This window comes from Channa argus, chromosome 14 (assembly GCF_033026475.1).
Source record: "Channa argus isolate prfri chromosome 14, Channa argus male v1.0, whole genome shotgun sequence".
In the NCBI taxonomy this organism is placed as follows: domain Eukaryota; kingdom Metazoa; phylum Chordata; class Actinopteri; order Anabantiformes; family Channidae; genus Channa; species Channa argus.
Window position 1 is genome coordinate 19534967 of NC_090210.1, and position 17574 is coordinate 19552540.

Genomic DNA, 17574 nt, shown 5'->3' on the forward strand with positions numbered 1-17574 from the left:
TAAACCAGATGCACACATGACACAGCAGTAGTATAACAAGATATGAAATTTTTATTGTCTATCCAACAAATATCCCTTATAGTATGTCAAACAATAAGTTAACTGCTTAGTTAACAGTAGTGAATAAGCCTAATTAAGCCACAATTTAAGTTTAGATCGACAGTGAATTAGTGTTACATTTATGTGAGACATTGGATTGCAACTGATCCCATTTCAGACAGCCTTCAAAGTGGCCTTTACATTGAGCCACGTCTCAGTATATGAAAGCCATACAGTGTAAGATTTGATAAAATTACAGGGAAAAAAAAAGTCGTGATTCTCTACGTTTTAATGTGTTAGTGCTCAGATACAATATGAAAAACAAAGGTTGGCGGAATGTGTGTTCTCAAAATAAAGGCATCTTGTCTCTATGTTGCTCAGTCTCAGCTACATAGCTCAAGCTGATATGTTTAAAGGGCACAGAGACAAAAAAATTAAAAAATATCACAAAAACAAACATTGCAATGTGAAATGTGGTTAAAGTTGACTGTTTTTCACCGTGAGGTCCTTTAATGCTTTCAAAAGATGGGATAAAAATACAAAATTGAGAGAAAAATATTGCTACTATCACTATAATTACACTAATTACACAATGCTGCTACAGCAGCATTTTCACATATAAAAAAGCCTTTAAAAAGCTGTGTGCTCATCAGCATATTCAAAATTACACAGCTACAGTATGAAGAGGGATTAAAATTAAAGATGTGTACGTACCATTAATAACCAGTGTAATAGAACACCATTCACTAGGTTTTGGTCTTCAAAACAGCAATGAATGCAGCTGGAGCAATCCTGGTTTCAAAATGGGGGTCACAAGGTTTACACAACATCTGGAATCAATCAACAACTCGTCAACTTGCAGGAAATTCTATGGATATCCCTACAAGACTTCACTGAAATGCCGACACGTTAAATTCCTTATGTGCAGCAGACACTTGTGCAGCAGAACATTTCAGCGATACTCATTTGTGTGTTGGTTGAAGTTTGTCCAACCCGTTTCTGAGGATATTAAAAGGTGAGTTGGGGAAGGAGGTTGTTTGCCTGTGTGTAGTGTATGTGTGTGTGTTTTGGAGGCAGGAGAAAACTTAAAATCTTCCTTGCTTAGCGTCTCCAATGGCCCCCCAGACGTCAAAGACAAACTCATCTGGAAAAGCAAAGTCTCCGAGGGTCTCGTCTAACGCCATGGCAAATTCATCTGGGTTCTTCTTGTCACGGCCAACCTCGACCATGGTAGCAGCTGGAGAGAAAAGAGCAGAAACGCCAGTACAGCAGGACTTAAGGAGCTGAGGGTTTGTGGTACAACATTAATTCTCTCATCACCATGTCAATAGGATGCAAACATATCTTGCTGTACAAGCCCATCCCATCTTGTAAAGCTAGAAAAATCCTCGTCAGACACCCATCAATGGATGTATACAGCACTCTAACATTTAATTCCCCAAAAAACTGCTGGTGTCCAGCATGACAACATTTTCATAGAATTTTCCATATAGCTCCACAATCTCTCAGAGCTTATAAAGTAAAACAATTTGGAGGTAGTTCTTAATCCCACTCAATTTTGTGCCACATATCAGGAATGTAATGAATAAAAATGGCATTTACATAACATGGCCTAGATAAGTCCCATTTTATCTCCTTCAGATGCCAGGATTTTTGCTTTTGCTTTTATAACATCATGATTGTATAGTTGTGAAGTCTTGCATCTAAACATCACCTTCATACAGTACATAACACAAATTACTAAAAGTTGTTGCTGCACTGTGTAATGATGCTTTTTATTTTACCCCAAAACACTCTTTACATGATGGACAAGATATAAAGACAAAGTCTGTACTGTGATATTAGCAGTCTTGGATTTCATCACATAAAGCTCCCATTGTTTTTGAAAACATTTGCACCCATTAGGTTCATTAGCTCACAGGAGTTGATTGTTTGCTCCCAATGATAAAATGTATGACTGGGACCGAACCAGTATTTCCATGACAGCAGCTACTGCTTTGTGTGCCACGATAACATTATGTTTTGTTTGTTCACTTTACACAGGGAACATTTTGTGACAGAAGCATGGGGTAACATACAGAGCAGGGTCACAGATAGAGCAATCTAAATTATTACTAAAACACAAGACTTAATATTTTGTAAAGCATCAGCTACTTTCTTCAGACATCTCACTGCTGGGTTATTTACTTAGCTTTTTGGACAATGTGAATAATGTAAAAAGGTAATGTCAGTGTTGACATTACTCACCAAGTTCGGTGTCTCTGATGCCCATGTAGCTCTCCAGGAGGTCATCCACTTTCTTTACTGCCTTCTCCTCAAATTCGGTTGGCTGGAAAACACAAACAACTTAGTTCATATCATTCACTCGCTAGCTTATTGGGGGTGTAAGCACTTGTTGCTGTAATAGAACACATCTAATTGACATCTGATTGAGATCATTGGTGTATGGATACATATGGTTTAGCACATGTATTATTTCCATAGTGTAAATGTCATTGTTTTGAGCCTAATTTGTCTAAACTTCAGTACTGAACCCTTAATGTTATCCTAAGGCTAAGACAGACCTGCTCCATCTTCTGCTAACTGGAGAAACGTACCTCCTCCTCTACAGTAGCTGGGCCCTTAGAGCGAAGTCTCAGAGTCCCTTTCCCTGTGCCAATCTTGTTGTCACCGGCAGGTTTGGCACCTTTTGACCTGGGCTCAAACATTTCTGTCAATCAGAGAAAGAAATACATGTAGTTCTTTGCAGACTGTCAAGGTTCTGGAGTTTACTGATATAACTGTTATATAGAACTAACCAATTTCTTAGTTGCAATGTATGCAGAGAATCCTATATATTTTTGATAGATTAATTATTTAATTATTTATTATTTGTTTAAATAGACCATTAGCCACTACTTACGTAAGTAGCAACTACACTTCCCCAGGTCCCCACAAGTCAATAAACATATTTAATCAATTTAGTAAGTAGTTAAAAATTAAACTTCTATTTTGTATTCTTCTTCTTGTATTTATCAAACAAAAGTAATTTAGCGAAAGACTTTAAAAAATGAAGGAAAGAAATACAAAAACTAAACAGAGAAGATCACTTAGCAGGTACTGTTTTTGTTCACCAGTTAATGAGCAGATTATAATGTGTATACAATGTCAGATACTCATTATAGGTATTTCGTTTATTAATCACAAATGTAGAAGTTGAATTGATTGCTTGAAAAAGTACTTCATTTATATATTTTTTAAAACCTCTACTAATGAACTAATCATTTCTGCTCAAAAACAATCTGAACTCTCGCTTGTGCTTCTGGGTTAATTGTGTAATGTGTGGATGCTGGTCTCTGAGTCAGTGTTAGCGCCACCTCCACCTTGTCTGAATCGTTCCCTCACTCACCAAAAGCCTTCATCGGCTCGACCAATTTAAGGGTGAAAGATTTGTCTCTGGGCAGGTCTTTAAGCATGCGGGCGACTTCATAATGCCGTGTCCCGACAACGTTACATCCGTTAATGCACTCTATGTGGTCGCCTACGCAGATCACCTTCACCCCGTCCACAACACTTCCCTCTTTGATGCGCTGCCAAGAGGAGACAGGAGCAGAGTAGAGAACATGGGAAGGAAACAAAAAATAAATAAACACATCAGTGATAAATACAAAAGCAAAAGTGCCACATGGAAGGAGGTTTGTTAGAGGGTTTCTCCAAGCAACACAATACAAAAACACAGATATAAACAAAAAGGACCAAGTGTGTGGAGGCCAAGGAAAAGCAGGTTCGTGAGTCAACTGTTGTGAAACCACTTGACTCAGAACAAAAAGATGATATATTATGTATAAAAAGCTTCTGTGAAAAGCAAAATCACAGCATTTATTTCTTTGAGGCTTCAAAAGCTTTGAAAAAGGAAACAATATGTGATGCAAAGATACTCAAAAAAAAAGTCGACGTGATAGAAAAACTGCAGTACAGTTTTGTCTATAGGTTGTTAGACATATTTTGAATAAAGACTTTCCTTCATCATGCAGTGCTACTGCAGAATCACAGGATGAACCATGTGAGCAGTTTGTTCTGGTGAAAGAATCTGGCAAAATACCAAGTTAAATTAGGATTCCAATTACAAAAGCATGTAAAATTACTTTGAATGTAGTATTTATGCAAATATGTAAACGACGTAAACCAGTAAGCAAACTCTTTATATTAACATAAGCACCACCAAATTTTAAGCAGAGCATAGTGCAGTTATTACAAACAAAAACAACAAAAGATACTTTTCCTTGAGGCCTTGTGGTTAAAATGTTCCTCACCTTTATGAAAGCATAGCCTGCTCCATTGTCGGTGATGGTGAGGCCCAGAGCATCTTCAGATTTATAAATCTCTACCTCCTTCTTTATCCCTTTTATGTGGGCAAAGATAAAATCCTCAAGACCAATTTGCCCCCCCAGCAGCTTGTCCATATCAATCTTGTGGGTGTTCAGGGTGCAGAACATGATCTGTTCAGAGATATAAAGCAGTCATATGTAGTATTTCATATAAACAACAAGAAAATACACAAAACTAAAAGTGTTGTACCTGATTATTTAAAAAATAGTTTTTAAATGTTACTACGAAGAAGCTTCTAAAAGACAAAGAAATAATCAGTCATTTGTTGTCTTTTAAAGGAAACGCCCAGATTAGTCCGAACAGTCCCAGAATATTTCACACACAATGCAAAAAATAAATAAAAGTAAACTCTTTTTAGTCACATCCTGAAAACTAAGCTGAATTCAAAAATATTAGTATAAATGACAATGCATCAGTGGGCTAAAAACAGAAACAGCTGTTATGCCTTCTTCCACCCCAAGGTGCCACCAGTCGGCCAGTGCGTTTAATGGAGCTTTAAGAAGTGGCACCATTTTATGCTGGAGTCAAAGGGGAAAATTACTGTTTTGTTTTTTTTTTATATGCGCCACAAATGTTGAGATGTGGCTTCACACCTTGTTGTTGTCACCCCTTGGCAGGAGAAGAGGGGGAAATGTGATCACGGGGAACATGATACAAGTGACCAGATTTAACAACACTTAAAGAGCAACTGGACAGTGACACGTTACACAAGACTAGTGGATAGTGAGTCATTTATTCCGCTCTCTCTCACCTAGTCAGTACACCATTTACTTCTTTAACTGCTTTTTATTATTCATGGAACTAATAAACAGACTCAAATATGGCCAAAGATAAGTCATGCACTCAACATCTCTGATGGGATCAACTTCCTAAATACTGTGCCAGGATTTACTGACTGACTTCCGGGTTTCATAGAAGAAAGGGAGTGATTCATACCAGTTGATCAGGAGAATGGCCTCTGTGCACAATCAGGTTCTGGCAGCAAGACCTGCCTTGTTTGGGCCTTTATTTTACTGTGTACCAACAGCCATACACACACAAACACACACACACACACGTTGCCTTGGGTTACCAGACTATAAAAGAATGGGATTATAATTGAGGGGGGGCACTAGAGGAAAGGACAGAGAGGGGAGTAGGAAGGATAGGAGAAAGGAAATCTAGGCACTAGAGTTAGGTTGTACTGTAGCCAAAATGATGGCTCTTGAGCTCCACCCCCCCTTACCAGGAAAAGGCCAGGGCATTACCCAAGAGTGAGTGGGAGGGACAGCAGTAGACGCCTACACTTGGTTTGGTTACCAAGGCTGCCAAATGCATTAAGCTACTTCTGTGAGCATGCAGCTCTCAGCACTCATCTCCTCCTGCTGGGCTGACAGCCCCAGCCTGTTCACACTGCGGGATACAGCTACGCTGCAGCGAGCAGAGTCACACACTACAACAACAACTGCCTCTTCTCAGACTAAATGACAAACAAGACAGATACTACACCTCCCACTGCCCAACCCGACAACCTTGATAACCACATGGAAAAATGGCAAGCGAAAGCACAGCGAATGAAATGTTTTCTGCGTCCAGCTTGACAGATTAAAAATAGAGTTTAGATTGAACAAATGCAGGTTTTCCCACGTGCTTTGCTTGAAATAAAGAGCACCTGTGCTAATGTCAAAGGAAATCTTTACAATTTCACAATATATATCATCAGCCTTTTTAAGCTTGGGAAAAAGAGCAGCACATCACAAAGGCCACATGTTAAATAAGGCAACTGTCAAAACGGTCTCTCAGTAACTATAGTACACTGATGATATGAGACACGCTGCACTAACAGATTCTGCTTCATAAGCTGTATTTGCTTCACAGTCAATCACAGCGGTGGAATGTAACTAAGGATATTTACTTGATGACTACAATTACAGTACAATTCTGACGTATTTGTCATGTAATTGTACTACCATTTCATGCTGCTTGAAAAACTGTTGCTTTGTAGAAAGAAATACTGTCCTTTTTAAACCAACACTCTCAGTTTATAAATTGTCTTTTTCTACATTAACAACTACTTAATGCCATTTTAAAAAAGGTTAATGAAGGCTCCACTTTATTAAAATATATAAATCATAATGCTTCGGACTACCACTACATACTAATCACTAAATTGCAGACAGACAACGGTACAACAAAAGAGTATAAATTTTTTATCTAAATTTTCCACGTCGGCAGAAAGCAAACTTAAAACTTTATGATACCTTTAAGTTTGAGGATAATGTTTCTCTTATTTCTTAAATTTGTGAATTGACTTATGACATATCAAATTAAAATCCATTGGGGGCGAGTGTAGCTCAGCTGCTAAAGGCAGTCGTCCACGGACCACAGGGTCATTTGTTCGATCCCCGGTCCCCAGCTTTGCAGTGCCTGTCTAAGTCCGGTAGAAATTGGGGAGGGTTGCGTCAGGAAGGGCATCCAGCAGTAAAAACTGTGCCAAATCAACATGTGGACAATGACCCGCTGTGGCGACCCTGAACTCACGGGATAAGCAGAAAGGACAGAGGACTAGAGCCTATAGCAGCTGTCATTGGGCGAGACGTGGGGCAAAACCTTGACAAGTCTCCATTCTATCTCAGGGCCAACACAGACAGACATGCACAGACATGCACAGACAGACAACTATTCACTCTCACATTCACACCTACAGGTAATTGTGAGTAAACAATTAACCTAACAATGATACCCAGAGGAAACCGACGCAAGCACAGCCGCCAGGAAACCAGGGACTTCCTGGATGTGAGGCAGCAGTGCCAATTACTTTATCAGTGCTATTCCTGCAAAGCCCTATGGTACGTGACTTTTCAGTGTTCATCCCAGCAGAAAAACTAAGGTGCAGCAGCTTCAGTGTTTTTGTGGAGCAATTTAAAATCGAATGAACATGCAAAAGCATAAAAGCAATCAACTGTATTAAAGTTCTGGTATTCTACAGAACATTAATACCAGTTCGCTGATGCACTCAATTACATAATATCTTGGAAATCAGATTATTATATTTTCATTTTGCTGGTTATTTGCTTTTGTGGGTAGAGTACAATACGTCTGGTGTCAACGGCATTCTCTTATGCACTGAGTTACTAAGGGGAACAGCCAATCCGAGTGGTCTCTCTGACTGACAAGACAGACGCTCGTGAAAAAAAAAAAAAAAAAAAAACACGCTGAATCAGCTAGAAAGCCACAGGAGTCCAAAAGAGCAGGACACACTAAGACAAGTAGTAGCCGACAAAAAAATGTTCTCAGATTAATGTATAATTAAAAAATAAAAAAGCTATAATTCACTGTAGACTGTAGACTGTTACTTTATCTCTTTAGACCAACTGTTCAACCACAGCTCAAACAAAGGTATCTAACCTTTTCCCCACAAACATCCACACGTGTACTCTTTATCCCTACAATTATAGTTAAAAAGTTATAGTTAAATAAGAAAATAGATTTCTTCTCCTGTCTGTGTTTAAATGCTACCAATCTCCCCACTAAAACGAAAACCTGTATTGAATTAGTACTGAATAAGATCTCAGGTTTCTTTGATTTTCCCTTATTTTATTTTATTAATTTTCTCTTCTAATGTAAGAAAAGATAGTTGAAAAAATATAACAGAAAATATTACACAGTAGTCATTTTTGGTCATTTCTTATTTGTGTGTTGGGTATTTTTAGTTAACAGAGAATGCTGATGTAAGCGGTGTGTACTGTGGCGTGGCATTTTTAAACCGGAAATCACATTCATCAGCATTTAAGCCAGTGTAATCATTTACCTACTGTAACTGTGGTTGTGAGATTCATCGAAATGGCAAAGGGGTGTCAGAAAAGCAGGACTGCTTGTAAAGAGCTCGTCTTAAATGAATAAACGGAACCAGGATTAATCACTGTCATACAGCTGACTCAGAGCTAATGTGATCAGAATAGGTCAAGCATGGCTGGTTTCATGACTGAAACAAAAATCTAATTCATAAACAGATCACATCACTTCACAATGAGAGAAACAATGTAATATTCACTATAGAAGCAGCATAATGAAAATACAGTACATATGAATAGGAAAATAGAAACAACAATAACTACTGCAATAAACAAACACGTTTTTGGCAACATGTTATTTTACTCAGTTTGTTGCTTAGAGTCATGCTGTCCTGTGAAAATGCTAAATATTTATGTATAAATCCAAAAGATGCTTTAAACTTTAAACATTCAAATATGACTTCTCAATCTAGTTGTAACACTTGGTTTGTACATTTGGACTTTTGAGGCCAATACTGATACCATGAAATCTCATAAAGGCATATTGGTCAATAGTATTTCTATAAAACACGACGAATCTTTTGATAGATCCCCCAAAATGTTTTTAAGAATTAATACTGATGTAGCTCTATATATCAGCTTCTACATGGTGTAACTCACTCTCTTCCCTGTTGTGTTGACTGATTTCTGTCTTTCTGATGCTTTAATATTTTATATGACTTTTCAAATAAGTAAATTGAGTAAATTATTGTATTATTGTAAAATCTTTCTCCTCACTTGGAGGAAAAAAAAGTGTCATGCTTGTGTCCTCTGGCAGCACCAAATCTCTGCCTTCAGCAGACTAACACCACTATTTCCACTGAAGCAAGAATTAAATCCAACGGTATAGAAATAGTAAAAAGGTACAAATGAACATATGTGAGTAAATACCTTATTGTCAACTATGCAATTCAAACTGTAACAAGATATCAGCCTTGTGCTACTGTGACATATATTGTTGTGGGGATATGAAGGTAATTAAATTGGGATCCGGAATTTTGGTAATTTTGCAAAGCCTTAATGATAAATGTTTATGCAGCCTATCTAGAGTGTACAGAGGGATACAGTATATACAGCCTATGGGTGTACACCACCTCACCCTCTGTAGGATGCACAGTATAGATAATAGATGCATAAGCAAAGTGTTTTACTGTAACAGGTTGATTTCATTATTAGTTTATCATAGCTAAGCCTGAAAAGGTTGTTCTACTACTGAGCCAAAAGTGGTTACTCATAACGCAATAAAAACAAAAACAAAAGAAACAGAGGTCAGTTCGACAACAGATAAAACACATACGTTTTCATCTTCAATCCACATTTGTTTTATCTAAACCATTGATCCTCTGAGAGAGCAAAGGGAGACGCACCGGAACTCAATTCCTCAAATCTGCTGTTGTCATTGTGAAGGCTGTCAATACTTTCCTTTGCATCAATACTGGCAAATAACCACCATAACACAGACCAAGTCCAGTCAGTGCTCCACACACACACACACGGGATCTGTTTCTGCAGCTTATCATTTATCATGCCATTTGTTAGCATCGCATTTGTTTCTTGCTGACGTGCAGTATGCACACACAGGAAGAGTTCATGCTCATTTGCTTGTCACATGTGTAATGAAGCCCAATTACCAGTAAACACATGTTTTCTGAAATCATGTTGCAGGATAATTCCAGCATGTTATTAGGCACTAATACAATATAACTGGGTTTATGTAACACACGGGGAAACATTGGCCTGAAGTTAGGAAAAACATTAATAAGATTGTAGTGACACTAATTGGCAAATTAATTTTTGACGCAAAAATGTTTTCCTACCAAGTAGGAAAATGTTGGCTATAAGAAAATAATAAACTTGGGAGACCATATTTTCCCTCTTTGACAGAAAACATAATTGCACAAGCTGAGCGGAAATAGTAAATGGAGAGATTAAAAATTATTGTTAGCTGCTGCCTTGCATAAAAATGAAAGAGCCTGCAGTTGTGGAGGTCCAGTTCTTTATGTGAAACCAAATAGTCTGTGACAGTGTGGATTGTCTGTATTAAGTATTAACTTTATGTGAAATTGTAATTAAAATTACATAGTACCTTATAATTTAACTAAATCATATTGTTCTAATTAATAATTCTCCTACTAATTTAATTATATGTAAACAAACTTAGTTTAATCAAATGTAATATGTAAATATAGCAGCAAAACATTTAAATGGATTGAACATTATTTTGATAATATTGGTATTATAGTGATTTCATTATCACATTTATTATTGAGGTATTTGTGTTGAACTGGGCTGATTATATTGAAAGTATTCCTCATCCTACAATATGAAGTGGGTAGAATATCAGAAGCATATTTAAACCATACCTAACTGCACTGTCGGAAAACATTTCGCTGAATTACCACCTCACTGAAAAGATCTGACAAAACAAATGCAATTACAGCCTATGTAAAGGTAGACTAGGTGTAGAACTATTGTAATGGACTTCATTATATTGTAGAGGGTCAACTTAGAAGTCAAATAGTGTATAATCTTATGGAGACAATCCTGTGAGCACTTTGATTTAAGTTGCATTGCTTTGCATCAGAAATACAGGCCCTGATGGTGTGTTTTTAGACAAACTGAACAGGCTATAATGTGAGTCTAAACCAACAGCATATTTCAACGATATGTGACCAAATAGCTTAAACTTTCGTTCATCCTGATGCTTTTGTGATTTTTACAACATTTAGGAAGTGAGTACATAAACCTAGTTGTTACAAACAGCAGACTCAAGCTTAATCAAATGAGATTATTTCACCCAATCCCCCAGATTAAGAAATGTCTGGCTGCAAACACGAAAGTAAAACTACATGGAACCCGCAAAACAAAAACAATTTGTGTGTTTCTGTGAGTTGACTACAACTCAGATATTCAAAACACCAGGCAAATGTCTGTGTGTTTTATGATGAGCAGAGAGCAGCAGGTGAACAAGAAGCAAAGTCACATAGCCACACCTAAAATGCTACAACTGAGAAAATAACCAGACTTTAACCTGCACAGAACAACTCAAACCTTAAATAATATTACATGCATGTCTTGCTGGATAAGACAACAAACACACTGAAAAGAGTTTACAGTGATGTATGTTATTCCGTCTCTTTAATTCTAGTGCATGTGCTGTAATTCATTCGGACAATTCCCATCAGTTCTGCTTCATAAATAAATTGACTTTAGGATTACTGTCTAATTAAGGCACAACAAATAAATGCATAAACTAAACCCAGGCATGTTTAAATGCAATGTGGTGTCTGTTTAGAAAGAAATAATTATCCTATTAGAAGCAAAGAGCAGGAGGAAGACAACACCATTGTTTATTACATAACTAAGCCGTGTAACCTCAGTGTCACAGGGCTACACACCCACACACACACACACACACACACGTCATTTCAGCTTGTTTTGAGCTCATACTGCATTTGACAGAGCATCAAATTTAATTTATAGCAGTGACTCTGGATTTGGTTTTCAACAAACATTCACTGGTGGAATTGACTGTTGAACCTCAATACTTAATCTGAATGACACTTAGTGAAGTTTTAAAAATTGTCAAGTATCACAAGTTCATTGTGATTTTCAAGATTCTTGTTTACTTATTGGGTATTTTAGGGATTTTAGCCATCAAGGGCCACCCTGATGCCCGTCCCGAGCCAGGAAGTTGTGGCATGAAGTGCATCTGATCTAAAACTCATGTCAAATCAACGTGCAGGACAAGCTGAAAGCCACTGATCTTTGACTGAGCATATTATCATATTATCAAATCTTGGGGAAAAAAAAACTAACAAAAACTCAACAGCAACTAACAATTTTTTTATCTACTGATAAATTATTTGCTAGATCCTTTTGTCTGACCAAGTTAAATAATATTCGTCCATCTACTTAATTTTCTAAGCTGCTTATCATGTTTTAGGATTGTGGGGGACTGGATTCAATCAGTCTACTACAGGGCCACACGTAGACAACCATTTACACCTACAGCCAAATAGGGTCTCAAAGAAACATTAATTTTAAAATAAAATAAAACAAATTAAAGCAGCAAATCTTCCACTAGATAAGGTTAAACCTGCGCACAGGTTTATTAAAACTAAAAATCACTTCAATGGTTAATATTCTGTCAATAATAAGTTCCCCAAGAGCTTCTAATTTATTTCCCATGAAGCTGTGAAAGGTTTTTAAATTTTATAAGGTACACCTTGATTAAAAAACATGAATACCAATAAATCCCATGTTATAGTGGGAAGGTTCCGGTTATAGTGTTTTTAAAGAGTGTTTATTCAACTGTTCATTTAAGGATGTGATGTTGTTGAAACACAGATAATACTGTTGAGAGAGGGGCTTCTAACATCAAGTCTACACTCACTGATATAAATAGTGATAAAACTATTAGAAACTATTCTTGAATATGATTTAAGTATAATTTGGGTTGTAGGTAGAAAAATGTAGGTACTGTACAGTACCAAGCTTCCCTTGAAAGTACACATCAAATGTTAAGACGTCCTGCTTTATTCCTGAAATAATATGTTTTGTTGGAAAGTTAAAAGGCTTTTATCTCACAGCACTGGGCCCTGATTCAGTCAGCATGGGAACAACAGTAGGGCTTGACGGTGTTTATGGAGGGAGGAGCCCTTGGGCAGAGCTGTTCTCCTGGGTCCTCTGGGACACCTCTGGGACGCCTCTGCCTTTGGCTAGGACAGGTTATCTGCTTAGATTTGAGGCTGTGCCCACTGAGCCGGACACAAGGGACTTCCTGTGGGGAGTCCAACCACTAACATTATCTAACAACAGTCCCTCAAATTGTCTGTGTTTGTCTCTGCATCTATCTGCATCACATCACATGAATAGGCCAGTGTTCAAAAATACTTTATGCATCTACTGTAGAGACAAAGAATACCACCGTCCCATTAACTGCTTAACAATCTTTATATGTTGACTTTATGTTGTAATTTTTCTTCAGATACCTGCTTAGCAAGCATCCAGGAATTAACTGAGCCAGAAACTTTTGTTTTTCTTTCAACATGAAAGCTAATGTGATTATTCATTCATTGCTGTATTAAAGATTTCTAGAGGTCACTTCTGGAGTTGCTAGGGGATCAGTGTCTTGCTCAAGAAGGCTTGAGGGTGGAATGAGCCTGTCAGCATCAGGGTATTTACCTGGTCTTCTAGAGCAGCTGATGAAACTCAGCTAAAATCCTGATCTCTTTAACTCTCCTGTGTCTGTGATTAGAAAATGTTATTAGGCTGTTTCTGTACTAAAGTAAAGTATAGACAGAAACATAAAAACAATACCCCTAAAATACCCATAGATAGACGGCAGTTGTCCCGTTTAGCCAAAAAAACTGCATAGTCCCAGTCTAATTAAGGGTAATTTCTAACATTAGGGCAGTTCTTCCTTTAAATGCTGCACACCCTATTTCAGACATCGCCTCCTTTCCGTTAATCTGATGACATCTGAAAAGTTCAGCTTAACGTGAATGAGCACCCTGGTCACTTTTCTGTAAAACATGTGACTACAATCTCACCAAGTCAAGACCTCACAACATTTACATAAACACTTTTAACTTTTGAACAAGTTATAACTGCAACTTGTCACGTTAATAGACAGGTAGATAAAACATTATGATGTACTGTTGTAGGATGATGTTACATTTACTGTGGCCCAACTAATCATGAGTGGTGAGTAAGTGACACCTTAAAATCTGAAACCTGTGAATAATCCCAAACATTATTCAGAAATTAAGATCCCTAAAAACAATGATTTGGCAAAACGCACCAAACAGCACTAACTTCAAAAAATATAGTATAAAGAAAACTAAATATTGAAGTCAGCAATGTCACATATCCCACGTCTCAAAATGGCTTGTCTAAATTCCTGTGCTGTGTCACCATTTAGTTACGTCACTAAGAAAAATTCCTTTCCAATTAGTTTTCTTCTAGAATTAGGCAAGTCTGTGAGCTTTCAAGTCCAGGAAGAAGTTTACATCTCCAGCGCCTGCAGCACATCAGGCTGATAACAGGCTGCCGCGCCTGACTATCTAGTCATAATCAGGCTGACAAAAGCCAAACATGCCACTCACACTTTCCTTTGAAAAGAAGAGCTTAAGCAGTCTGGTACCAGAGGAGTTCACTGAACCTTCTTTTGTTTTCGATATCTCCATATAGACATGCATTTTGATAATGTTTCACAGTGTTACGGTATGCTTAAAGCACTTTAAAATAGCCATTAGAAATTGTATCTTAAAATAAAGGCAACATTCATTCGCCAAATTTTCTGAGATTGTATAATGAAGATTATGCAGATATTGCTCAATTTGGTAGGAGTGTAGGAGCGCAGGTTGACAGAGAGACTTCAGGGTGTGCCTTTACAAACACCAACTAGCTCTGACACGAGACGATCTAAAGCTGACTTTTACTGGTCACCCTAAGACAAAAGCCACTTAAGTAAGAGTTTCACTCAACCTTTTTGCAAAAGCTCATCTCTCAGTGGTGGATGAAGGTTTCCATTGTGTGTAAAGGTTTTATATAGTACTGTCAAATTTATACTTGAGGTAGTAAGTATGTATGTAATATCTGCATTAAACACAAATACTGAGGTACAAGCACCTCAAATTTGACAGTAGTGTAAACAGGGTTTCCAGCCCTGCCATTCACATAATTTACTTAAGTGAGTAAAGTAAGTAAAACTAGCAATATTATACTCTACAAATACTCCACTGCAAGTAAATGTCCTTTTTCCAAATACAGTTAGGTATTTTATTCCAGTGGTTCCCAATTTAGGGGTCCGGACGTCTCATGTTGGTTACAAGACAAATTTGGAAGTGACAAATATTGGCAAACATTCACATTTACATTTTGTCATTTGCCAGATTCTTTTGTGTGGGGGACATATAGAAGCAACTTAAGGTTTAGTATCGTGCTCAAGGGCTCATTGACATGTGGGTTGGATGAGCTGGGGTTGAAACTGCTGAACCTGTGGATGGTGAAAAAACTGCTCTCCCTTAAGCTATAGCCTGGAAAAAGAGAATATTCGCCATGTATTCATAATATGACTTAAATTGTCAGTTACTAAAATAATTGCCATGTCATATTTTTTGCAGTCACATACAGTGCTACTTAGTAATCCAGGTGTTCCCAGACTCTTCCATGCCAAAGCACCTAAACAGGATTAGCTTCTAGCCAGGGTCCCCCTTTCCCAAGACGTCTTAAAACTCAGGCCTACCTGGTGCCACCTGGGTCGAGATATTTCTAACAAATACTCCCCAAAAGGCTCCTAATCGCCATAATTTTTCACAGCGCTCTAAAGTAGGTTAGTGCAAATGTGTGAGGTCTCAAGTGGACTTGTGGCCATTTAAAGCATTAGGGGCAATGCGACATGAGAAAAATCCTCTATAGGCGTGAATGATCTGTGTTTGCATATTTGTTTAGAGTTTGCTCTATTGGCCATTATGATTAAGGCAATTCAAATACACATTAAGACATATATATTTACTTAATGTGTCACAGTGTTTGAATTAAGCAAACAAAGCAAACGCATTGTTGAAAAGTCCATAATGTATTTTTAAAGTTGAGGTTTGAGGGAGAATGAGTTGAGAATGAGTTGAGGTTTGAGGAGATGTTGCCCCTGTGCACATGAGTCTTGTTTACTTTAGTCTGCTGTACTAAGTTTTGGAAAATCTGATTATTTGGGGGAATTTTTTTTAAATTAAAAATTTATAATAATTTAATTAATAACAAAAGTCACCCAGCGGAATATGTGTCTAGTTGAAGTGTTTTCAATTGCTTTTACACAGTAGAGGTCTGAAAGACAAAGAAGCTGGTCCAAGTTGCCTACTGACATACACCAACCTAGGATTTTATAGAATCATATTCATTTAGTAAATAAAAAATAATTTACAGAACAGAAAAAAAAACAGACTTTTTTGTTAATTTAATTCAATAAACCTTTCAGCCTTATGGCGGGGCCCTTAAAACATTTGCCCTGAGGCTCCCTAAGAGCTAAATCCGGCCGTGACAACTGCTAAAACTTTTCAGTAAAAGTACCAACAAAAACAAGTTGAAGTACTTCACGTACTTTGCTTAGATTCAAGAGTTAAGCCCGGACAGCAGCGCGCGCTCACACGCACACAAAAAGCGTTTTCGACCCTCTAACAACAGGTGAGGTCTTACCTCGGGTGGGCTTATATTAAACGCCTCGGCTATTTTCGTGTACAGCTCCTTGACGTTGGTAAAGCCCTCGATGCGGCCCGTGGGGCTGCCGTGCGCCAGCTGCGTGTGGAACACCAGTTTGGGCCGCAGGTTGGCAGGTGGCGGCGGGAGCCCCGCTCCGTTCACGGGAGATTTACTCAAGCTCCCGGCACCTGCGTGTCCGCCGCCGACCTCCTCGTTCTCCACCAAATGCTCCTTCGTCGGCTTGTTTTTCTTCCGCCACGGTCCCAGTGGCATGTTTGCGTTGTCTTCGTGGGTGTTTCGACGTTTATATGCAAAAAGTCCGAGCTGCTGCTGCTGCTACAACATTGAAGTACCTGCCGAGTTCCAGTCCCGACGCTCGTGTTGTCCTTTACTTCCTCCTTTCCTCCGAGCTTCACTCAATTTCTTCCTTTCCTCACCTGCTCCGAACCGAGGTTACGACTTCGTTTTTCCACTCGAGCCTCGCTCGCAATTAACACGGTGTAAATATTCAACAGGTAGGAGGGGGAGTGTGGGCTAAACTCTGACACAACCTGCTGGCCGGTCCTCGGCTAACAATAGCCGCTCTGTTTGTTTCTGAGCGCGCCGCGTGACGCAGGCGCAGTGGGACGTCCTAGGGCTCCACAGCAGGCTCGGTCACGGTGCACCTGTACCCGGACGCAGGGCGGGAAGACATGTTTAATTTTGCACATTTTCATTAAAGTAACCTATAATTATTCTCACACACAAGCAAAGTGGTTTTTAAGGATTAGTGAAACAGAAGACCCCATTATAGGCATTATGTATAAATTGAGTTGCCCACTGTAAGACAAAAGTAACAAAAGCTGAAGCATAAGTGCTTGCTTGAAAAAAGTACTTTTTTAAAAACATTTTTCATTAAATTTGAAGTAAGCGGGCCAGATGTTCTATAAACGACTTCATAGGTACAAAAGTAGTCTGCTCATAAACTGATATATCTGTACATATATAAAACAAATAACAAAACTACTGGTTAAACGCTGTGTCAGAACAAGGTATTTTAAACACAACAGATTTGTCCAACACGTGTCTCATAAATAATGATTCTGCAGAAAAATGTTCAGGCATTGTTAAAGGTAAATTAGTGTACAAATTCAAGGAAATTGTTTTGTTTTGT

At 38.2% G+C, this 17574-nt stretch overlaps 1 protein-coding gene across 1 annotated transcript; it reads right to left on the bottom strand.

Annotated features, from left to right (window-relative positions):
• Positions 1-28: 28 nt before the first annotated feature.
• On the bottom strand, positions 29-17020 carry gipc2 (GIPC PDZ domain containing family, member 2). The gene is made up of 6 exons (XM_067474776.1): positions 16419-17020; positions 4332-4517; positions 3428-3608; positions 2637-2749; positions 2287-2368; positions 29-1276 (listed from the first exon to the last, which is right to left on the bottom strand). Exons 1-6 carry the CDS (start codon positions 16692-16694, stop codon positions 1125-1127), a joined length of 990 nt encoding a protein of 329 aa, XP_067330877.1. The 5' UTR covers positions 16695-17020; the 3' UTR covers positions 29-1124.
• Positions 17021-17574: the final 554 nt, after the last annotated feature.